We start from the raw sequence: 18,079 nt of genomic DNA on the forward strand, positions 1-18,079 counted from the left end.
ACTCGGTAGGTAAAGATAGTGGAACGAAATTTTCATGGCTAGTCTCTTTCATCAGACTTTTTGTTCATCAATCAAGAGAAGTGTGATGAATTATATGGATATTTGGTATATACAGCTTCATCAAGTACCCAAATCAATGGTGAAATCCTCCCGTTGATATCTTAAGAGTTGCATCTTGCACTTAAGGGCGCGGTGGCGACTCTGGGCCGATTGTGAGCTTTCGAACATTTCTTCGCGCCAATTGCCACTGATTTATCCAAATACCAAGTTCGACTTCGAGGTATTAAACTTCGAGGTCGAAATCTCGCTAGTCATGGACGCAGTTGTCCGTCGTTACAAAGCTTTGAGGTATCTATCGATGTAAGGTGAGCTCGGCTGTTCGATAAAAGCAGATGTAAACATGGCTGCGGAAGGCTGTGAAGGCTTGCCGATATCTCCATCCGAGAAATCATTAACGAGTAGTATTGTGTCGGATGAAAATGATAAAAGTGTATCGCGATCGCCGTCCAGTTATTCGATTCGGGAGGACAGGTGGCCGGATTTGGTCGTGTCACGACCGCGTAAGTTAGACGCATGGTGGGCACCGAGACGTAAGTGGTTTGATGCATGTCATCTTATTTTGTACCAAGTTTCAAAATATCATTTCTACTAACTGACTTGCTGTCATAAATGCAATGGTAAAGGTTTTTGCGGACAATCGCAATGTCGCTCGCCACACGATCGCAAAGGACCGATGCGACGCCACTGTCTGAATGCGATACGCGTGGCACGGTGTCGATAACCGTATTCGACTCGTCGTGCAGTCTGAGCGTCCCGACGCCAGATGACTGTATGATCGAACGTTTTCGAGCGGGAAAAGAATTCAATTCGATCGAAACCTTCGCGCGAGTTCCTTCTTTGTTGTGATTTATTGTCATCTTTAGGCCAAACAAACTTCACCAACATTTAACCACATGAATCTACGAGACGATTGCTGATATTTCGAATAGTAATTACTTTTTAGATCTGATTTCGATCGTGCATATGATTTTGTGTGATCTCATTTAATTTCCCACCCCACCTTGTGATTCGTGTGAACATATTCAAATACCGAATATCAACTGTCCCCCGCCACACGAGTGATTCTTTTGGTTTCCCAACAATTGTACATATTTGTTTCAGAAATGTAACCAAACTGAGCAAATAATAAACTTTTGAGAAATGTGAAATATTTATAGTTTTATTACGATCTATGATAATAATTGGCATTGGTGATCCGCAGATTTCATTACAAAATTGAATGACCAGTACGATTTTGGACGATCGCAGTCCGACTGCAGTACAAAAGGTAAATTATTGGAGCTTGAATCAATAGAAAAAATATAACAATAACAAGCGAAAGTATGCTCTGAACGACCAATAACTCAAAAATTACATTTTCCTGTCATCCGCTACTGTTACATAATCACCGCCCTGACGAACAAAATTTGTCGTAAAGGTACGCTTAAAAACGTTTGGTATTCGCTCGTCTCAATTGTTCAATCTGTGGTTCGCCGCTGACTTGGCTGGATAAATCAGTTGTCAGTTGTATCTGTCAAAATCTGGACTAAAAAAGTGAAATGCGCACGATGATTTTGATTTTGTTGTGAAAACGATATGGCTGATGTTTCGATTTTCATAACTCGGCGACCGTTATTTTCAACCTTACCGACCAATCAAAAGCCACCGTGAGGTTCAAAATTCCACCAACCAGAAGCAGCACTTCTAGCGTCAGAGTTGGCGGGATTATTGATTATCGTAGGTGGAAGCAAAGTCGGTGCAACAATCAATAATCGCCGTTGTTTTTCGCCATTTTCACTCAGCGTTGCGCCGTCTGAGTGCATGGAGTATATTTAAGCAACATTTCGCATTCATTGCGCTCTATATCGTTCACGTGTTACGATGATACGAATTTTTACCGATTAATAACAGTGCGCCGCTTCTCAGTGAATCGTTGTAGCGTCGAATTGGTGGGTTTCTACCGATCAAATTTTATTCATCGGTCACCCAGTTGCTACAACAAAGTTAATGACAAACAACGACGCACAAAATTATGACATTGTAAGCGGAGTGTGGACCAAGACATATCAGTAGCGGAAAAAGTGAATCATATTTCCGCCAAGCGGCGAAAGTTAATCGCAAAATATCAAAACTTTCGCATCATACGTGAAAACAGACCCGGAAAATTGACTCAGCGAACGATCGCGAAAAATAAAATTAGCGGAATCCATCCCCGGGAGATTCATTCCGGAGATATAGTTACGGACCGAACTCATCGTTCGGTGGATATAAGTAAGAGGATCCGTACAAGGGTATTGAGAAAAGGTGGTGTCGAAGAGCAGGTGGCGTGACGTAATAAACCCCCAATTCGAAGCCGGGCATCGAGTATCAGCTGGTCGATATAAGGGAGGCAGAGGGCGCCTTAGAACCTATGCGACAAGAATCCCAAGCCGGTGTGAAGCTGAGGCCGCTGAGCGATCATCATCACGGTGGAGGAGAAGGTGGAGGCGGAGGAGTCATGATTGACCAAGACATGGCCGGGGCTCAAGATACGATCTATCTTTGCAATTTTCGAGTGTCCGTCGACGGGGAGTGGCTCTGTTTGAAGGAACTTCAGGACGTCGAGTTCTCCATGCAGGAGTCGATGCAACGATCACCGTCACCACCATTGCCGCTTAGCGGTACAGACTACCACCATCACGATCAACATCATCACCATCGACACGAAACTCCTTCGCTTTGCGACGCACTCATGTCCAGTTCGCCACCATTGCCACTCTTCTCCAGCTTCTTGTGTCTGTATTATTTGCACACGAATGCCCACGGCAGAGTGATTTAAAGGTCTCGTCCGTTTGACGAAAGTCACGATCAATTAGTTGGCCCGTAATCAGCACCGTACAGTGTTGGGAGTCGGAAGGGAACGACCTTTAAATTGTTCTGCGGAACGTACTACTTGGGAAAGTGAAAATGTAGCGTTTATTTTACATCACTGTCCGTCTTTTTTTTTCTAGTTCTTCTCTTATGTCTCTTATTGGTTCGTTTGGATTATTTTTCATAAAGCCGGAAGAGTTTTGTCTGCGTCGCGTGCCTTGCTTGAGAAAAAATCAGTATTTCGATCAATAGCTTCAGCTGTGAAAGCCTTGGACCGCCATGTTTCTTATATTTAAATTTATTTTGCACGCAGTATTAACCGTAAGCAATCGTAACGCGCGTGCTAATTGACGATAGTCAGGTGACATTTATGCAGCGGTATGTGTCTAATATTTGGTCACCAAAAATTAGGGGCAGTATGGTCTCTGTTGTTGTGCGTTGAAATTTTGACATTACTGCAGTATTATACGTGTCGATGAATCAAATTGTCTTGGCTTGCTTCGCACTCTCAATTCTATCTGGTACTTCCAGTCATTTTACGGGTCGCATGCGAAAATCCCACCCGGACATGTAAACGCGATTGCGTACAGCGTAAGTGATATGAAGATAACAAGTTCCCTTGAGCCGTACATTTCCTCTTTTTCGGCTGCTAACGTATCGAAGTACATCGAGATTCAGCTATCGGAATCAAATACCTATACAAAATACTACGAAGATCATTCGTTTCGATCCACATGAGCTCGATTGAATATAAATTCAAACGCGAGATTGTTTAAATTCCTGAAAGATTCGATATTAGATTGTAGACATCGTCAAATTTCGGAATGGAAACGCTTGTTATTTTTGCAGCACGAGATCCAGTGATTATCGAAAGGAGTAACCTAGTCAATATTTCAAAGTTAATAGTAAAGGAGCTGATCGAGACCTCTTTAAAATATGGACGTATGCTTGACTCGGATCACATGCCGTTGCAACATTTTTTCATCGTTCTCGAACATGTTCTGAGGCACGGTCTTCGGCCCAAAAAGGTAGGATCAGGAACGAACGACAGTACCTCGAAATCCGACCGATCCATGAATATCATTCCCATCTAACGAATCGAATTTCAGGGACTTCTTGGCCCCAAAAAGGAATTATGGGACATTCTACAACTCGTTGAAAAATATTGTTCAGAAGCACAAGACATCACATCGAGTATCCGCGATTTGCCAACCGTTAGGTACTCGATCATATAAACCTGAGCCGAACAAGTTGGATAGGTGTACATTGTACACCTATTGAAAGCACTTGGTTAGACTGAGAACGGTGAATTTTGCGTTCACATTTCATTCGTAACGGTCCTGATACTTTCAGGACTGCGATGGGCCGAGCACGTGCGTGGTTAAGAATGGCCTTAATGCAAAAAAAGTTGGCGGATTACCTCAAAGTGCTCATAGACCACAAGGATGACATTCTTTCGGAATACTTTGAACCGGACGCATTAATGATGAGCGAAGAAGCCATTGTCGTGATGGGCTTACTGGTTGGCCTTAATGTTATAGACTGTAACTTCTGCGTCAAGGTTAGTGCGAAGCCTGACGCCGACACCGTCCGTTTGAGAGCTGCATTTCCTCGTCGTCACCACAAAATTAGAACGCTTTAATCTTATGAGTATCAATTGCGAAAAATAGGAAGAAGATTTGGACTGTCAACAAGGAGTTATCGATTTTTCATTGTACTTAAGAAGCAGTAATCACATTCCCGGGGAATCTCCAGACGATGAACTAGAGAACGACAACATGACGACTGTTTTGGACCAGAAGAATTACATCGAGGAATTGAACAGGCATCTGAAGTAATTTTTGCTTTCATCTCTGATGGAGTTGAAAATTTTCACCGAAATTTCGTCAATACGAGTATATGTTTTTTTAGTGCAACTGTAACGAATCTACAAACGAAAGTTGAATCGCTTACTACGACGAATGCCCTGATGAAAGAAGATCTCGCGATTGCGAAAAATAATATCCTATCGCTTCACGATGAAAATAGACAGCTGAAAAAAGAACTGGGTATCGAGATTAAGGATCCGAATGAGGTAAAATCACTTGCTCGGAATGAAAAAGAAATCTTTCTTAACTGACGTCATCTTACACTTATTTCAGAACGGTAAGGCACCCGTTAAAATCACCGAAACTACCTCGGAAATCGAGGAGCTGAGGAGTAGACTTGAGATGGAAAAAAAACAGAAACTTGAGGCGGAAAAAGAACTAGATTTACAGGTTCGTAATACCTAGTTTTTCAACTGGTTTGAATTGAAAAGTGCAGTTGGAAACCAAACTAACAAAACAAACTTGTGGAGTAGGTCAGCATGAAATCGGAAATGGAAGTGGCGATGAAATTATTGGAAAAAGACATCCACGAGAAACAAGACACCATAATATCTCTGAGACGGCAATTAGATGACATCAAATTGATCAACTTGGAGATGTACAAAAAACTACAGGTGACATTGAGATTTAAATTTATGGTATTAAAACTAATGATTCATCTGGTAGCAGATCTCATACGTAAGAAATTCCATCCACCACTAATCCTGAGTCCTGTTTCACTGTACCAACCATCACTGTACATTCGATTTCCATTTTTCAGTTGTATCGTAGATTTTTGAACATTCGTAGTGAAGTTCTTTGGTGACGAATCCAATTTTTTGAATGTCAAATTCGCTAATGTAAGAAGATGATATTCGAATTGTTTGAAAAGTTTCCGTGTGGTTGAGCAATGAATAATTGCTTTTTTTCTTAAAACCCTACACCGGGTAGATTCAGTTCTACTTGGAATTGGAAAAGTTAATCGGTCTTCATATCGTGTAAATGCATGACTCGCCTGTCTGGATGTTTGACTTGTAGGAATGCGAGTTCGAGCTGACACAGAAGGGTGAGATGGTGAGCCGGCTTCATGCCAAGACGAATCAGATTGGAAAGTTACTGAACAACCTCGAGAAATACAACCATCTAATGAAAGATGCGGAATGTGGTCGGAGTCCGACAACTCCTGGATCCGGAAATAAATCTTTTCTAAAAAATAGTCCCACTTCGCCTCGAGTGCCCATCAACGAGTTAGTCCGATTTCAGTTACCCGGAGAAGCTCAGAGCAAGCCAGAAAAATCTGTCCCATCCGTAGCCCCCCAGACCGATAAAGCTAAAGATTGAGGGGGTTTTTGAATTTGGGCTTCTTTGGTTTTTATCCATTTCATTTCACTACCGTTACCAACTTTGTGTAATCCGTTTATTCGTGTTACGTTATATGTAACTAGAGATTAAGCCTTACGATCTGATCAAATGAATGTATCGGAATCACAACTTTTTCTACTTCGTTGCCGTTATCAGTGGTCTCTACAGGTTGGCATGCAGATGAATAAGCACCGCCGCTTGGGCAGTACCGTATTTGGAAAGACATGGTAGACATGATACCACGATATCGATACGTTCCATTGGAAGATCTGCACTTTATTCGTGCAAGAGCTTTTAATCGATACGTACGATTTCACTAGTTCAACGGCTTGGAGTGAAACTAGTCGGTGTTTTTGTACCCCACGTGTGATATATTATTTATTTTTTTTTCGTCGAGATCAACGGTTATTGATACAACATAGATACCTTCGCTGCAGACGTTGAATTGAACTCGCTCTTTTCGAAATTACATTCCAACACTTGATAAAAACAGATGTGGGAGCTGTTGAAAAAAAAACAACTAACACTCTCTCAGTTTATCGAACAAAAGACAAGAGCAAACGGACAAGAATTAAAGTAACCGACTGATCTGTCGATTCCATATCAATATGTTGTCAAAAAAATCTTGTCCCTGCTTGCTTTCATTGAAATTAGCTATGGCAAATTTTATGTGCTTAGTTTATGTCGTGTAACTACTTGACTTTTCGTTAACTGTGATTTCTATATCATCGACAAAGTGTCCTATAATTGTACAAAAAATGATGTTCTCAATCATTTTTATTTTGTAGCCAGCTATACCCATATTGAGATTATATCTCGATGAACGCCATCAAGGTCGTCGAGTTTCGAATGTTAGAATGAAATTTAATGCAGGTCTAAAGTAGTTGCGACAGGCACTGCTAAACTAATCTCATTCGGGGTAAAGCTGTTGCTGATATCAATATGACAGATGTTGATCCTGTAACGACATGCATATTCAAGAAATATTCATTTCAGGAGTGTGAGGACTCGCTTAAGTATAAGACAGAACTGATATCAAAGCTGGAAGCTAAGGCACTATCCATGACTGAGACTATCCAGAAAATGGATGAAAAGTACGTTTACTCATTTTCACTAAAATTCAAACGTTATTCAACAATCGCACCGTGCCCATTTCTCATTGTCAGTCGTAGTTGAATACGTTTTTCGCTCAACAAGTATGAATAATTAAAAACAATTCTGTTCTACTGAAATATTCTTTATGGCGGTAGAATAAGCTTTCACATTACTCGTGAATATAAAACAATAATCATGTATATGAATGGTATGAAGGGCGGGAGGGACGGGAGGGACGGGACGGGGGGGTATTGTAACTTGATGAAACAAAAACCGCGTCGTTATCGATGTTAATGAGATAAGATCGTTGCTTTCGATGGTCGGTGGTATTTTTCGACAGAAATTGTCTGTTCAATGCGAGATTAGATAGAATTTATGAATTTATGGATAGTGTAATAGTATCACGAAAAATGGCATCGCTGCAGCTTATGTTGAGAACGGCCGATGATGACTTGTATCGTTGATGTGGGTTGAGGATTTTGGCGACCCTTTGTTAATTTACCAAACTATGCATACCTACTGATAGAAATTAATCCCACGATCATGTTGCCTGAAAGTGCGTGTACGTACGTACATATATATATGATATGTGTATATGCATATATATATACTGTGTAGATAATGATATTAGCAGTAATTATAATAATATACCTACGTGTGGCTTGGGCCTCCCCAAATGTTAGCCCGTCAATTTGGAGTTGCAACAATGTATTCATTTCCTTTGACTCCAGACTCCATAAATGTATACAATGTCATTATTTTCCCACACCGTTCGAAATCGTCAGACGTTCTGTGCTTCGAAAATTTCCGTAAACTTTCGGAATTCTCGAAGCTGGATAAAATTGACGAGCTTTCGATCGATCAATTTTTTGAACGATCTCCAAACGTATTTTTTTATTCCATGTATTATGGTTATATATCATGATGTCAATAATTGAATCCTATAGTTCAATAATGATAATTACAGTTATTGATTTTGATAGTTGTTCGACAAATTTATTTTTCAGTATTAAAATTGTGATAAAAAAACAAAACCAAAATCAAATAAGTTATAAATTGAAAACAAATAATCTCAAGTCCAACATCATAAAATTTTGCGTATCAACATACATACATAAGTGGAACTTCATTATTTCTTCGTTATTTCAAATTTGAGAATCTCGAATCGTATGAGTCTTCGACAATTTTTGAAACCTAATTCGTTCAAGTATACCACTTTCACAATAAAAATATCAAGGTAGAAAAACAAGAGAGGAGATAATGAAAAATGTAATAACGCTACAAAGTTTTCTATAACTTCATATCCACAAATCGCTAAAGTGCCACACGGAATATATCGAGCGATCAGCAATATAATCCACCATGACACCACGTGTGCTTGTATAAGACTTGAATAATAATAATAATAATAATAATAATGATTATGAGAATAATGGGCGACAAAGTGTCATACCAAATTTAATCATCCCAAGCCTATAGAAAAGCTGACCTTAAAAATACCATTTCTTCAAATTCCTGTTCGTATCTTTCAAAAAATTATTTTCGCATTCACTGATGATCTATTGAGAATATTTTACTTTTCTTCCGATTATCAAATTGATTTTCTGCAAAATCAATGACGTGATTTTTTTGTTTTTGGCAATAAGGTAAGTTATGAATTTATCTATCAAGCACGGGCTGCACAATACCAACGAATTATACATATATTTGCTAATTCACAAAAATATTAATAAAAAACCAATAAATAAATGAGGAAATTGATAAATCAAAAGCACGTACTGTAAATCTTTTGCACCCGTAATTCGGTACATCATACATTATTGATCAATTCTAGGCGTGAATCAATTACATTTATGAGTACCTTACAATACCTTTTACAATTAGATTGAAACTCGTGAAATATTACTTGATCTCGAGTGTCAAGATTCGCAACATTTGCGATAGTTTATACCGTAGGAGCAGTTAAGATATAGTCAGCGTTTTTCGATGTGTTTTTTCTCGCAATGAGGTTTCACGAATATAACCATGAAATCTAGGATAATGTGATGTCGTTTATGGGGTCATGACCCGGAGCGATATGCCATACGATTTTACGATCCAATAATTCCCAGGAATGTCTAGAGTCCTCCTCTTTTATTTTTTTTGAATGCGAATAACCTGAGATGAAAAAAAACATCAAGGAGCGAAAATAATTCATCCGATGGAGTTTCATTCGGCTTCATATTCGTCGAGGGAGAATACGTTAATTGCGTGTATACAATTATACCCTTCTTTTGATTACCAATAATTGCGAAAGTTTGCTTTACATCGGATCGAATATTCGTCGTAAACGCTTCACTAATTATGAAGTATAAGGTTAATAATCGCAAAGTTTCAAGAATGCTCGAAAGTTCGAGAGTGGAAAAAACACGAATCTCTACCAGGTATACATGTATTATAAAATGTGACAAGGTATTCGAGGTAAAGGTTGAAGCTACCGATATGTATGTTTGCTTGAGTCTCGTCGTTACAAAGTTTATCACCGAAAAATTTGCCAAGTTACGATTATTTGTTATTTTTACGTATACTATTGTAAGAGCAGCGTAGCGATAGCGAAAAAAAGGCTCGTTAAAACAGCCGACTACTCCGCTCTTCGCGCCCCGACATGAGATGAAAAAGAAAGTATCTCGCGAAGAAAAACTTCCTTGGTAACCGAAATATGCGAACGATTTCTGGTGTAAATTAACAAACGTCGTCAAAATCCCGCCGTCATTGTCTCTCTCACATACACGAACGCAAGACTCATCTTCATCTGTAACAATTTCATTTCATGCGATTAAATCGAAGTTCATATCGCAGCTCGATAATTTATATCTTTAATTTCGCACATTAACCAGATGCAGGGAATTGGAGGGCATTAAATCAGGAGCCGAGGAAAGGGCTCGAGTCGTTGGAGCGGAAGCTGCTCTACGCGAAGCTCGAGCCTCCGGAATTGAGGGTGAACTGAGGATAGAACGGGAGTGGAGGACTGCGCTGCAAGGGGCGTCAGTCAAGGACCGTGAAAAAATTTCACAGCTTCGTCAAGAGGTCGATCAACTGAAGCAAGTTGGCGAGGTAAGACTCGTCTGTTTCCTTCATTCTTTTTTACTTATTTACATTAGCCGGTCGGTTTATTTTTGTCTCCGCTCATTCTTTTGGCTTTTTCGATTATATCCGTGACTAATTATATCGCCTTCAATTATGTCGGGACATTTTCATCTGTGTTCGCAGAAATTCTTGGCATTGCAAGAGGAGCATTTCGCGCTCAAGGAAATTTGCACGGAACAAGAACGTACGCTCGAAGAACTCGGCGGTCAATTAAGTACGGCAAAATTAGCCGCTGTGGAATTAAGGGAGGCTGCTGACAGCGCCCAGCAATCGCAACAGGACGGAACTGCACCCTGGGCAAACGATCGGCTTGTTACTCAGTGCAAACAGTGCAGTCGTGATTTCAACATCGCTCGTAGAAAGGTCGGTACTTTGCTTTTATCGATACGTCATTAACTTGATTTTGAAAATGGATACGGGAATAAAAAGGGGAACGGAGAAACTAAAAATGCAAAATTTGATATTCCGTATCTTGCATGGTGGAATTCAGGCGACCAACAAGCAGATTCTCTGGAATATCCAAGTCACATTATACGTGTATATTATAGATTGTAATCTAATTACCGTTGGTAAAGTGGCCGTGTAGGAATTTCTGGAGTAAATGCAGGCAGGCCGTCGCCGCAGGTTGTCGTCGATACTCGGAGTGGCATTGCATTATTGTCAGATCACTCGATATATATTCATGATAACATACATATTCAGGTATAATGCGATAGAGACGTTACCGGCAAGGTATTCTATAGAATATATACCTATGTACACATGCACACACGTATATCCTTTAAAATATACGTTTAAAATACATTTTACATTTTACGTAAGATAAGTTATTGCATAATAACAAGTCTACGTCGCGTATCTTTGTTAGTCATTTTTCTCACAGTGGGGTGTATTAGCATACTGTTTAATACGGAATAGGCCACCTAAGGTTCCGACCAGCAAACGGCAACGTACTCGTTTTCTGCAGGGCGAAAGGGGATCCCGGCAAAACGTAATGGTGGTGTGAGAGGGAGAAAAATATGGAAAAAAAAAAAAGAAGAAAAAAGAAAGAACAAGGGAGAGGTGCATTGTGGTGGACGTACGACGGAAGTAGCGCTGCAGGCAAATGAAATAAATAAAAAAAAAAAAATACAAACAAAAACAAACAAACAACTGAACCGAAGTACAGGCTAGCTCCGGGTGGTCTACGATTCGGTATCATAAATCAGCTCGTCCATAACGCGTGGGTTTTCGCGCTTTCTGACCGCGTCTAGCGCGGTAGTTTTGCAGCTATGCAGCTGCATAGGTCGTATCGTAATACCGATACTTCAGACGGGGGTGCTGAATTCAACACTTTCATTTACGCGATTCGTTTTACCGTCTTTACTTCTAATGATTCACTTAAAGATCGGAGCGAATCTGTAATAAATCTTTGTGAGTGAGTGCGAGGCGAACGATTCAATGGAAATCGCGGGAGGAAATCGGCGACGAGGTAAAGTAAAAAAGGGTGAAGAAAATATTGTATGAAAACTATAGTGGGAAGCCGTATTATGAAGACAACGTCAGTTTTTACCTCGGCTCCGATTTCTTACCCCTGATTTTTGCTGCGCGCAAAAGTTTATTGCTGAGTCAAAAGACGTTGGTTAGATAAGAAAAGTTTTGGCCAAAAAATGATTATGGACCTGCTATAAACGGGTTTGTGGGCTAGCTACGTATAACCTTGTTCACCCGCTCGGGAGCATGCGATTCGCCGTAGAGTCAACATTCCTTTTTATATTCTTACATTCGTTACGATTCTCCGTCGTAACCTTTAATTAGAAAAACACACATGCGTGCCCGGGGTGTGTAGAAGGTAGGTATGTAAAGAATATCATAACGAATGAAAAGTTTTGGTTTATTTTCGTATGAAAAATTATGAAACAAACATGAATACCGTACGTTTGGAGAGTTGATTTTTGTGGGGAGTTTTGGCGAACTCGTACGCGAGGTTCGAATTTTGAAGATTATGTAATTAGTCGGGATCGGAGATGTGTGATTAGTTGTGCGAGAGTGAATCGTTAACCGATTATCAGCGACGAGTTACCTTCTTTCGAAGTTTTAGTATTGATTTATTCGGTAGCATTGGAAGGTATACTGTTGGCCGATAAGGGTGGCAGTGAAGTCTGGTGGTGGTGGCGCAAGGCCGACTTTACCACATTTTGGCTATAAGTCACGTGGATGAGACGGTTCAATAATTAACTTTCGCAAGAGAACTGGTTATCGGAATTATATTATTCGACTTCTTCGAGTAATAATACGGGACTCGAAATGTTCATTCCGATATTTAAACGATTCAATTTAGATATCTAAACGGTATGGATGTATATACACACACGTACGTACACATCACGGAGTCGTGTTTCTCAAATTTTAAATTGGATATTTCCGGCAGCGCGCAGGATGCGGAAGCATTATCATAACTGATGTATACCTATATCCGCGCATGTCATATATTTCTTTCGTAAACCCCCATGCATATATTTCATTGCGAGAAAATTCGAATCTTGAACGATTGTTCGGGAAGTTTCCTTTTTTTTTTTCCCCTTGTTTATAATTATTAATGCATTACAGGTGGCCCAGCTGCGAACGCACCCTGTTTCACTCCATTACTCAAACCATTGCTGGTCCCGTTTCTCGAAGAACTTGTTCTTGAATTGTCATTTATATTTAATAATTACCATCTCTCAACTGACGAGACTGGGGTACTAATTTATTCTCCGTCCTGTAATTTTAACCCCTACTCTTGAAGCGATGAGAAATTGATCGAAGGGACAAAACTGCTTTCTAATTATTTTCAGAAATTATCGCTTTAAATCGCCCGATGCGTTGCACGTAAAGAAGATTGTCTCACGATCGTTCGCTCTCCAAATTTTGTCGTCGCAATTTATTCATCAACTTCGCATCTCTGACAACTCGATGATTTATGTATTATATATATATGTACAATTTTTTTTTCATCTTCTTTGTTTGTATTTTCAGCATCACTGTCGCAACTGCGGGGACATTTTTTGCAATGCATGCAGCGATAATTCAATAGCATTGCCGAATTCAACGAAACCAGTTCGAGTGTGTGACGAATGCCATGTATTCTTGGTCGGACGGTATTCGCTGATGCCGTAACATCACCTTCGCTGAATAATGTGCGCACAACGGACGTCTGCATGTTCTGTCGTTTCATAGAAAAACTAAAAACATGATCAAACTATTTGTCGAAAATCAACCAAAGCGCGATAGATAAATCACACATATCGCCCCGATTTTCAAACCGCCTTTGTAATTTTTGATACTTTGTAAGTCTACCTGTAATATAACTATATGATAATGAAAACTTTGTGCTCGATTCAAACATTCTACAACAGAAAATATAATTTTATAATGTAAAATTGATTTGTAATTGATGATTGTCGTCAACTATGAAGTACCGTGGAGTTGGTCGGTCAGAATTAAAGAAATACATTTCACCGATGATTTTATAAACTATGTTTCTACGTGCTGATAATTATGACGATGAAAATTTGATATCGTGTATTTCGCGTTGAAATTCAGAAAAATTTCAGTCTGAATTTCTATAATCATTGTAATGAGAATCATCCATCGTAGACACGCTAGATTATTGTATGAAAAATTTTTAACGAAAAATCGATGCGCTTCGGTGATTGTTAATGCTTCAAAAAATCTGGCTGAACCGATTATCGTATTTAAACTGTAAGAAAATTGTTGTGTTCTCGGAAATAATTTAGATACTGGACTGATTTCTATCAGATTATTCTATTGAATCGTCCGCACCTGATTCGGATCGATTTCAATTACAGCCTCGCTGCAGAGTAAATGTTTCATTAGTTACACAAATTTCGGTGCTTCAAATTGTTAACGGACACCGAACTACATGGAAGTTGTGGATACTGCAAAAAAAGTGAGCGAATAATTCTTGACATACATACATACATTGTTCAAGTATGTTCACAAATAATTTACTACGTGTAACATTCACGGACATACCGTGAGTACAATAACACGATTTGTACGAAATCAGTTGTTAACGCATTTCGATCCTGTGAAATCTGGACGAAATCGGGAACAGTAAATTCCATTATTGACGTCCGCGCGAATCTACGAGGTGCAAATGTTTATATATTCCACCGAATCTCGTGGTCGCCCATTCGATGCTCTGAAATGGATTGCTTTGAAATCTAAACAACGGTGGGTATAGCCGATAACGCAGAGTAGATTCACCCTGAAAATCTCTACAAAAGTTTTCAACTATAAATCAAAACGGATAACGATTAACTCATGACAGGTGATGCCGGGCGATGTCACGTATACCTGTAGTGTGTGTGTTCAGAATACCGCGAAGTGCAGTCGATCACGGATAGCCGGAAAAAGTGTCAGCCGATTGGCATAAATGGTTCGTCGGTACTCGCATACATTTGTGTCATTCAGCAGTTATTATTCGATAGTTTGCTAGTTCCGGTTCGAATTTTGAAAAACCTTTGACATTTGATTGACAAAAAGAACAATCGGAGGTGATGATTTTGTTCTGGAAATTCTCAGTTCGTCGGTATTAGTGGTCACCGAATCGATGTCGCGCCATTCAAAGTATGCGGCTCGGCTCTACCCTTTGTTCCACACCGTTCATCGCTGAGTTGATTTCGAAATAGCAATACACTCGTCTACATATACCTCCTACCCCTTTATGTGCTCACGGGTAACGTTGGTTCGGGAACAATACCCTGAAAAATTTCCCTCCGAAACATTGTGAATTCGAAATTTATCCAAATGACAAATGCTAATTTAATACCTTTATGCTTTCATGACGAGCAATCAATTCAACCGATCTATAAAACATCGGTCCCACCTATCGACAATATATTCAAAAATAGGACGCAGGCTTGCTTTCCTGAAAATCATACACGTGAGAAGTACATGCGCGTATTCTGCCTCGGCCCCGATCAGACAGATCACAGGCCACACCAAAGTCCAGGGGTTCCCCCCCCCCCCCCCCCCCATTGTACAGTAATTAAATGTATGATATGATCATTACGTAAATAATTGCAACCTGTATAATCAGATGATTAAGTTTATATTTGTAGCAAACAAACCGTTGCTTTATTATAAATAACGATGAGATTACAAGAGTTATGTGAATTATGTTAACCAATTAATAAGAATAATTGATTGTATTGGAAATAGAAGATTTGTTATAACGCAATTCCCGTCTATATATATATATATGTTCCGAGTGATAACGATTCAAATTGTTTTTCAGGATTTTGACGTACGACGAATAAATCGTAACTTTTCAACCAAACGTGATTATCACCTGAATTCTTCCCGAAATTATGTCTTTGCTTACAGAAACTTGTGAAAAAAAAATTCCATCATCTCCGCAGGGTTTCGTTCTTGAGACGATCAAATTCAAAAGAAACTACGAACCGAATCGCCACTTCCGAACGGAAAAAAGCAACACGAGATATCAAAAAGTTGAATACATATTCCACTAATTTGATTGCATCGAGCTTTTGAAAACTTTTCTGCATTCCGGCGCCACGTGATAAAAATCCGCGGTTTTCCCGATGATGAATTTATCGTTTCTCGCACTTTCGGAATCGAGTGCATTCTCCGTTGCGACGTGTCGGTACTTCTGAAGACTTTGTCAAGGATAATATTTTCCTCTACGCTTTTGGTTCTCGGAATTACGCGCTTCTGACTGTACTGCGCCCGCCATCCGTATAGACGTCGCTTGTCCCACGCTATACATATTATAATCACTTCGCTGTTTATAATTCACTCTGCCGTCTCACTCATATTTACACTTCTCCATTATTTCTACCCAGCTATCTACTGGCTGGCAGGATTCTATTAATTAATTAATTAATTAATACATTTCCCTGCTGCAGTAGCTTTGTTGCCCGAGTGGATATAGTCTGCGCGTATTCTCGTTTAACAATATAGGTGGTATGTCGCATGGCGGTAGAGAATTGCCGGGTTAGTTGCGGGACAATTATTTATATTTAATGTAGAAGGCAGTCGACAACTGTAATAAATGCCTCCGTTGAACAAGTCAGACCAAAAAATGGTCGATAAATAATATACCTACTGATTTTACGATGCATCGATATTCAAATTTGTTCGACATCTGAATACTTTTCTTTCAACGGAATCACGTTCGCGCGTCAACGTCGATTATTCGTGGTGTGATCGAAACTTGTTTTTTTTTTTCTTTTTCAAATCACTTCCGGTTCGGTTATTAAGGAGCAGAATTTGTTCGCGCCTTCGTTGAAATTGCTCTTCCCTCTCCTCGACCCTGACGACATATCTAGACACGATGCAACGCGGGATAAAGCTGCCGTCGGCTCTTTAACAACCCTTGTTCATATATTCGACGCCTGCGCCAGAGGGTTGGTTGCAACTGAAATTCGTGACAGCACGTTGCGACGCTTTGTACCAGGCGCCAGTTGACGTCCACGCGTCCACGACGTCGCGATGCTCGGTTATACTCTCCTGGCAATCTGCATTGCATCGTGGGTTTCAGCGCTGATCGATCCGACACCAGGTATAACTCAGAATTTTCAAAGTTCAAATTCTATTCGAATTAAAAACGTGCCTCCCTTCTTACCATATTCCCAACAACTGCCGCTGACGTTTTTAGGGTCGTCATGACTTTCCGATGCGTTTTCAAAATTACGTATCTTAGAGAGGTCATCGGACATGTCTCGACAACCGGGTAGTAAGAAATGAAAATAAAAATGATCGGATCATTCGGAGACACTTTGCTTCACCTGCGTCGATTCCACAATGGGGAAAGCTCGCATAAGTTGGTGATAAATTATTTACGACTGGCTGTAGAATCGGACCAGTCCAGGTTTCGAAGTCGAATATCGTTCGCGCAACAGCGTTGTTCACGTAAAATCCCTTGTAAATAACATCGTAGTGGAGTTTCACCGAAACTGAAATAAAACGAATTATTGTATAGTAATCGAGTCTCTCTTCATGTATGGAGTACGTTTATCATGCAAGACGTTGCAAAAGCCTGAACTGACGTACAGGTAGATCGAATTCGTAAGTTAAAAAGGTCAGTCTGCCAATAAGGTATGTAATAGCTCCTGATTCATTTCATTTCAATTGGCCGCATTTCACTGTATTAGGGACTTCTGATTGAATTCCTGAGGCAACTGAACGACCGGTCTTTACCGAAACTGCTGCAGTTATGTAATAAATATTCGTAACATCCGTCAAGCCAGACGTTATGTATATCTGTAGCTATGATACCTCGTTTGGGTAATAAATTTGGCCTTGTGTATTTACAGTGATAAAAAGCTATTCGAAATATGATATCCCCGATGACTGATGGCACCAATATTTGAATAAAATGCCATCCAATTTCTCGCAACAATTTTATCACTTGTCAAATTATGAACCGTGCAGTACATGTTACGTGATGGATCATACACCGCAGTGTCTAAGTTTTAATTATCCGACGAGCTCAGGCGTTTCTCCCGCGTCTTCGCGTCGCTGTTTCTTGATCTCGTGAGAAATGAAATATTCATCGATACCTCGCCACCTTCAATTTCTTCGTCACCATCTTTTCGCGCTTCCATAAATCTAGTTCGACAAAGAAAAATAAAAAATACCATGGAACGAATTTCTCTCACAAATATCATTTTTAGGCTCGTTCGATACACCCATCTTTCCGCAACTCCCCTAACTTTTTGTTTCTTCTACTTTTTGATTTTTCTTTTTTT

At 39.8% G+C, this 18,079-nt stretch overlaps 2 protein-coding genes across 6 annotated transcripts in view; both read left to right on the plus strand.

The window, feature by feature from the left end:
- Positions 1–306: 306 nt before the first annotated feature.
- On the plus strand, positions 307–15,546 carry LOC105684697 (RUN and FYVE domain-containing protein 2). Of its 5 annotated transcripts, XM_012398269.3 has the most exons (13): positions 307–590; positions 1,262–1,327; positions 3,739–3,917; positions 3,999–4,108; positions 4,243–4,450; positions 4,560–4,723; positions 4,801–4,963; positions 5,031–5,147; positions 5,231–5,371; positions 7,095–7,192; positions 10,070–10,286; positions 10,443–10,682; positions 13,317–15,546. In XM_012398269.3, the coding sequence occupies exons 1-13, from the start codon at positions 401–403 to the stop codon at positions 13,455–13,457; spliced, it is 2,034 nt and encodes a 677-aa protein (XP_012253692.2). In that variant the 5' UTR covers positions 307–400; the 3' UTR covers positions 13,458–15,546. The 5 variants fall into 5 exon arrangements, with proteins under 5 accessions (XP_012253692.2, XP_012253712.2, XP_012253721.2 ...); XM_012398289.3 differs by lacking the exon at positions 1,262–1,327; XM_012398261.3 differs by lacking the exons at positions 307–590; positions 1,262–1,327 and adding an exon at positions 1,353–2,813.
- A 1,037-nt stretch (positions 15,547–16,583) lies between these two features.
- Positions 16,584–18,079, plus strand: part of LOC105682999 (lachesin-like) — a 47,845-nt gene continuing 46,349 nt past the window's right edge. Inside the window, exon 1 of the mRNA XM_020851127.2 lies at positions 16,584–16,890. Coding sequence (XP_020706786.1) covers positions 16,821–16,890 — 70 coding nt within the window. The 5' untranslated portion in view covers positions 16,584–16,820. The remainder of the gene's footprint in view (positions 16,891–18,079) is intronic.

The sequence above is a fragment of the Athalia rosae genome, chromosome 2 (genome assembly GCF_917208135.1).
Source record: "Athalia rosae chromosome 2, iyAthRosa1.1, whole genome shotgun sequence".
Taxonomy (NCBI): domain Eukaryota; kingdom Metazoa; phylum Arthropoda; class Insecta; order Hymenoptera; family Athaliidae; genus Athalia; species Athalia rosae.